Source organism: Octopus bimaculoides, chromosome 14, assembly GCF_001194135.2.
Source record: "Octopus bimaculoides isolate UCB-OBI-ISO-001 chromosome 14, ASM119413v2, whole genome shotgun sequence".
In the NCBI taxonomy this organism is placed as follows: Eukaryota; Metazoa; Mollusca; class Cephalopoda; order Octopoda; family Octopodidae; genus Octopus; species Octopus bimaculoides.
Window position 1 is genome coordinate 18996738 of NC_068994.1, and position 6606 is coordinate 19003343.

A 6606-nucleotide genomic window follows, 5' to 3' on the forward strand; every position below is an offset into this window, starting at 1 on the left:
AAACATGGAACAACTTTCACTAGCCAAGGGGACCAGAACTAGTGTAGTTCCAGTGCCTTTAAAGTTCATAGTACTGCTCCTCTGTCTGGCATTGTTCCTCTAATTTAATTTAAACACCTCTTTGCCAGCTGAAAATGTTAATGATTAAGAGGTAATAAAATATGTAAAAAAATTTACTTACCTAGGAGAAGGTTTGTAAGTAAGAATGGACCAAAATGATTTGTGGCATATGTTACTTGAAGTCCGTCTTCTGTCAACTTGGAATCATTTGCTACAGAACAGAATAAGACATGGACTTTAAAAACAGTCTATGAAAGAGTTAGCAAAGGGAAGTTTGGTGTTGTCTCTAACATAGTCTATTGTTTCTTAAAGTAGATGTTATCACTCTGGAGAATCAGGATTGCTTAAAAGTTATTCTTAAAAGTATTCTTAAGGGGATTTGGTTAATTGTTATCCTTTTAAAATCTCTTATGAATTTTATCTTATAAAGTGTTTTGAAACCTGCTCTTTTGGTTAATGTTATGGGATGAAGTGGGAACTTTTGATTTAGGTGTAATACAAAGAGTTTAGAGATGGAAACATTTTGAGAGTCATTCCTGGAGAAGGATGAAGCTTCAGTTATTTCCCTTATCTTCTCAATTATTTTTACCTATTTTAATATCTTTTATCTTTAACTTGAACTGTGGCTGTGCTGGGGTACCACCTTGAAGAGTTTAGTTAAATGATCTAACTCCAGTACTTATATTTCAAGCCTGGTACTTATAATATTGGTCTCTTTTGCTGAACCACTATGTAAACAAACTGATACCAGTTGTCAAGCAGTGATGGGGGATAAACACACACACACACACACACACACAGAGGAGGAGCAGTGAACATCACAGAAGCTCCTTCATGAGAAGATACAGACTCCTTCCAGAGGAAAATCTGGAGTGAAAAGAAAGAGTTTAACCAAGATGCTCTGTGGCTGGAAGAAATCAGAAGAAGTTATTGCTCCTGTGTTATACCCAAGACATACAACATTGATGGTGAAATTCTTGCAACTGTGATCCAGAAGCTCCAAGATGAAAAGGTACCTGGAAGAGACTTAATTGTTAGACATTGGTACAAGAAGCTAACCTTCTACTGACCATATCTTATCAATCTGTACCAGCAAGCTCTTATTGGGAACAGTAGCATACCACATTGGTTAGCTCTTGCAGAAACAAAATTGATCCCCAAATGCAGAACCACCCACATGGAAAACACTACTGGCCAATTGCATACCAGAGCTTAATGTATAAGATATATACAGCATGCTTAGACCTCTTCCTCCAGGACCATTGTGAAACCAATAACATCATCACGACAGAGCAAGCAGCTAGGAAGAAGGGAGTCCGGGGATGTGCTGAGCAATTGCTAATCAACAAAACTGTGATGTCAGAGATGCGAGAGCATAAGAGGAACCTAGTTTCAATGTGGCTCGACTTCAAGAAAGCCTTTGACTCTTTCCCCACTCATGGATGCTAACAGCCCTTCAACTTGCTAAAGTTCCAGTGAGCATAGTCAAAACCATAGCTGACCTGACTTCATCGTGGACCACCGTCTATAAATTAAACATGAGGAGTGACTGTATTATCACTGATAGAATACAGTATTGCAGAGGCATATTCCAAGGGGACAGCCTCTCTTTGATGTTTATACTTTCTGTAAACCCCTTGTCATTCATATTAAGGAAATCTGAAGGATATCTCACTGATTCACAAGGAAATAGAAATATCAAAATTACACAGTTTCTTTGTGGATGACTTGAAACTTTATGCAAAGAATATGCATGAGATGAAAAAGAGCCCTGACCTTGTTACAACATTCTCAAAGGATGTAGGATTGGAGTTTGGTCAGGATAAATGTTGTTATATGGTTGTGAAAGGGGGAAAACTATAAACCAGACTAGCAGCATCTCCATCAATGATTTTGACTGTTTCCCCTATATCTGATGAGAAATGTTACAGGTATCTAGGGGTGGCTGAAAATATATCTTACAGTGTCACCTGTAACAAAACATGTGTCACTAAAGAATAGAATATTTGAATAAAGAAAATTTGGACCTCAGAACTCTCTGCATTCAATAAAACAGTGGCCCACAATGTGTTTGCAGTGCCAGTATTCATACCAACATTTCGGCTGCTTGATTGGACGCTTGATGAGATACGAGCCATTGAGGTGAAAACTCGAAAAATACTAACAAGCATACATGATTTCCACATAAACAGTGACGTAGACTGCCTCTACCTAAAATGAAAACAAGGAAGCAGAGGCTTAACATCAATCCAAAATGCCTTTGAATGTCGTATCATATCACTTCAGCAACATTGTTTAACCACCAAGTGTCAATGTGCATCCCTTGACCAAGTTTGCATTTTTGAGGCTGATAACATCATGAGACTTGGAAAGCAGCTCCTTGAGCAAAATCCTTTGTCTGATAACCTAGAATACATGCCCAAAGAAGTCACACAACTCTACTGCAACATATCATCAGATGAGAGGATGAGACCATATGAGCAGAAAACTATGCATGGATATGTTGGTAGAAAGCTCTGAGATGATAGTAACATTGATTATCAAAGTAGTTTATCATGGACCAATTGCCGGATTACTACCTCCCACTTTGAAAGGTTTGCGTTTGCAAGCCAGGAACAGGAAATATCAACCAAGTACCTGATGCTCAAAAGGGATAGAAATACAGGAAAAGCAGTAAAATGTATCAACTGATGTAGACTTTGTGGAGTAAACACTGAAGATATCACCCACATCATAAACAGTTGTCTGAAAATGTCATCATAGTATTATCTACCAATGAGACGTGATGTAGCTAGGACACTATAATGAAATCCCTCAGAAGGATAACCCAGAGGAAAAAGAAATAAGAACCCACAGTATGGTAGAAGCCATAGCCACTCATAATAAAAAGGGATATTGATGGAATGTCCCAGTGAAGACCTCAATAAAATGTAAGCACAACAGACCTGATATATAAAGATTTGGGATAGAGAAGACAAATTGTGCATAGTTGTGGAAATTAGCTGCCTAGTGGATGTTAACATAAAGATGAAGATCAGAGTAAAAGAGAATGCCAAAGCTGAACTAATGAGAAATCTGCAGTTACTCTATCCAGCTTACAAGTTCAAGTTTATACCTGCAATTATTGGTGCCCTGGAATATGTAACACACTGCCTAAATACTAATCTTGAGAAATTAGACTTCTCAAAACCAGAAAGGAGAAAGCTAATTCAAAGACTACAGACCCAATCCATCACTGGAACTGTAAAAACCTGTAAAACTTGCCAGAAGTTTATCATTTAAATATATATGAGCATATATAGATATTAACTATATGCATGAGAATACATTTCAGGTCATCCCATAAGTTCTATCCGAATTTTGAATAAAGAAAACAAATGATCAAATGTTATATTTAATTGAAATTTAGTCATCAATGTACTTTCCCTGTACTCTGTACTTTCCATCTATTTACAAGCTTTTTAATCCTATCAATGTAAAACTGTTGGTTTCAAAGTGAAGAACTCTGAAATGTCAGTTTCGACCTCCTCCTAGCTTGCGAAAGTTATGTCCCCCAAATGATTCTGTAAACTACGAAACAAATGGTAGTCTAAAGGAGTGTAAGGATGGAAGAAATGCCACTAAGCATTTTGCCCAGCATGCAAAAATTCTGCCAGCTCTCAATATTAACTCATTAATGCATAGTGTCCAGAAAAATGGTTGCAGGAAAAATTACTATTACTTGTTTCATACATGTGTATAGTTGGTTTGTTTGTGCACAGTGCTTGCTCACTCATAGAGCACTAGTTTAGTGGCAGACTATACCAAAAATAAGCTCAATAGGTAGTTTACTTGACAAGCAATAGTAATTTTTTCTGCATCCATTTTTCTGGACGCTATGCACTAATGCGTTAACATTGCCTCTGTTGCTAATATACTCTTTACTCTCTCTTTTACTCTTGTACTTGTTTCAGTCATTTGACTGCGGCCATGCTGGGGCACCGCCTTTAGTCGAATCAAATCGACCCCAGGACTTATTCTTTGTAAGCGTAGTACTTATTCTATCGGTCTCTTTTTGCCGAACCAGCATCAGTTGTCAAGCAATGGCGGGGGGACAAACACAGACACCCAAACATATATATATATATATATATATATATATGTGTGTGTGTGTGTGTGTATATATATACAATGGGCTTCTTTCAGTTTCTGTCTACCAAATCCACTCACAAGGCTTTGGTCGGCCCGAGGCTATAGTAGAAGACACTTGCCCAAGGTGCCACGCAGTGGGACTGAACCCGGAACCATGTGGTTGGTAAGCAAGCTACTTACCACACAGCCACTCCTACGCCTATATATATATTTTTAACAATTTTTTTCAATATGTGCATGATGAAACATGCTAAAAAAATGTTTTCCATAGAATATTCCTGTAAAACAGAGGTGCATCTTATGCTAGAGTGCATAGTAGATTCTGGAAAATATGTTACTTTTTTTTCAGGGAAGATTTAGCAAAATGTAATAAAAGAAATGGGTAAAACTTACTAATGATACCAGCATTATTTATCAAAATGTCTAGTCGACTTTCTTCTTTCAGGAACTGTTCAGCAAACTCTCTCACAGATTTTAAAGAGCTTACATCTAACTTCTTGGAGACAATGTTTTTCTTTCCAGTTTCTGAAATGATTTTTTCCACTGCAGTTTCAGCTTTTTCAGCATTCCGGCAAGCAAGAATAACACGGGCATTGCGAGAAGCTAATTCGCGTGCAGTGATGTAACCAAGCCCTAATAAAAAGAACATGCAGAAACAGAATAATTCAATAAATGGAAATGTTTTTCAAAAGAAAATATGAGGTGTATTAAGTAAAAATAAAAAAATTCTGTGTGGTCATCTAAGCTACAAGAAATATCAGCCAGATTTTTCTCAGATCAGACTATTTTGACTTACGAGAAAAATGTAGCTCTAGATATAATATGTTTATATACGTGTCACATAAAAAGCACCCAGTACACTCTGTAAAGAGGTTGGTATTAGGAAGAGAAGAGATGTAGTGTGTGCCTGTTCTGCTGTGATTACAGCAGTCAAGTAATACCATAGATAGGAAAGTGATGTGAGGAAAAGTTTGATGAGCTGAGAGAATGGAGGTAGGACAGAGTTCTGCACATGCAAGCATTATTAAGGTGATTTTAAGATATCAATTCTGTTGTGCAGCATGGGTCTTCTTGAAGACAGTAAGATGATACTCACCTTGGTTCTTTATACAGGGTGTTTTGTGGCTAAATTTGATTTTTTTTAATGTTTCCTCTTTTTTTCAGAAACAGCTTGATGTATTGGTGAGCAGTCAATGGTGTTGAAAAGCATAAAGATTGAAGTTGTGGTTGAGAAAAAGTTAGCTCACATGGAGGACCAGTAGCCATATGAATGTTGGAAAAGAGTTACCCATGTCATGCACCATTTGCTCTCGGTATCAAAAAGCTGATATCATGTCTGCTGCTCAATGCTCTGCAAAGGCTGTAAAGGCTGTAAGACATGACACTAACATCATGAAAACCAAGTTACCCCGAACTGTGATGGTCTTTGGGTATGTCGCCAGTAAGGGTGATGTCAAGCAACCCCATATCTTTGAACAGGGCATTAGGCTCAATTCAGGTGGCCATGTTAAGATGCTGGAAGGCCTTATGTGTGGCTGCAGGACTTGGCTACTTGCAATACCTCTGGAAAGAGCCAAAAGTGGTTATCAGAGAATTTCTACAACTTCATCAGCTCCAATTTCTGGCCTCCTAATTCCCCCGATTGTAATCCTATAGATTACTATGTGTGGGGTGTGGTTGAAAAAGACGTCAACTGTTCTGCTTGCAACTCCAAAACCAAGCTGGTAGCTAAGATCAAGGAAGTGTTTGAAGATCTTCCCAGGGACACAGTGAGGAATGCATGCGCCAGGTTTCTGAGCCATTTTGAGACTGTGGCGGAAGCTGAAGTGGCTATTTTGTCATCTCCCAGCAATAATTTAGCTGGTATTTTTTTGGTATTTTTTTTATTTATTTAAATATTTTTCTTTTTGAAAGGGATAGTGTGTTTTCTTTTCCTTTTATGCAAACTGTCAAATTTTGCCTGAACACCCTGTATATGCATATATATATATATATATAATAAAATAATAATAATATTAGGGATAATATCCAAAATTACAGGTAAAAACTCAATTAAAATCAATTTATTAAAAATTAAAATTAAATTAAATTAAGTTTCACAGTATAAAATATATATAAATATATAGTTTTAGGGAAAAGAACCAAGGTTCATGAACTCATTGATGAAAATCCACTGTCACATATAGAAAAATTAATAATTAAAAGCACAATAAATAAGTATAATATAATACAACGTAAATATCATAAGATAAAGATAATAATATCTTATGATATTTACGTTGTATTATATTATACTTATTTATTGTACTTTTACTTATTAATTTTTCTATATGTGACATTGGATTTTCATCAATGAGTTCATGAACCTTGGTTCTTTTCCCTAAAACTATATATATATATTTCGTATGTGTATTT

At 36.5% G+C, this 6606-nt stretch overlaps 1 protein-coding gene across 2 annotated transcripts in view; it reads right to left on the reverse strand.

Moving 5' to 3' along the window:
- LOC106879995 (retinol dehydrogenase 11) overlaps window positions 1–6606 on the reverse strand; it is a 50511-nt gene that overhangs the window by 8849 nt on the left and 35056 nt on the right. For both annotated transcript variants that reach the window (XM_014929778.2, XM_014929776.2), the window contains exons 3-4: window positions 4585–4824; window positions 182–271 (exon numbers count right to left, since the gene is read on the reverse strand). In XM_014929778.2, coding sequence (XP_014785264.1) covers window positions 182–271; window positions 4585–4824 — 330 coding nt within the window. The remainder of the gene's footprint in view (window positions 1–181; window positions 272–4584; window positions 4825–6606) is intronic.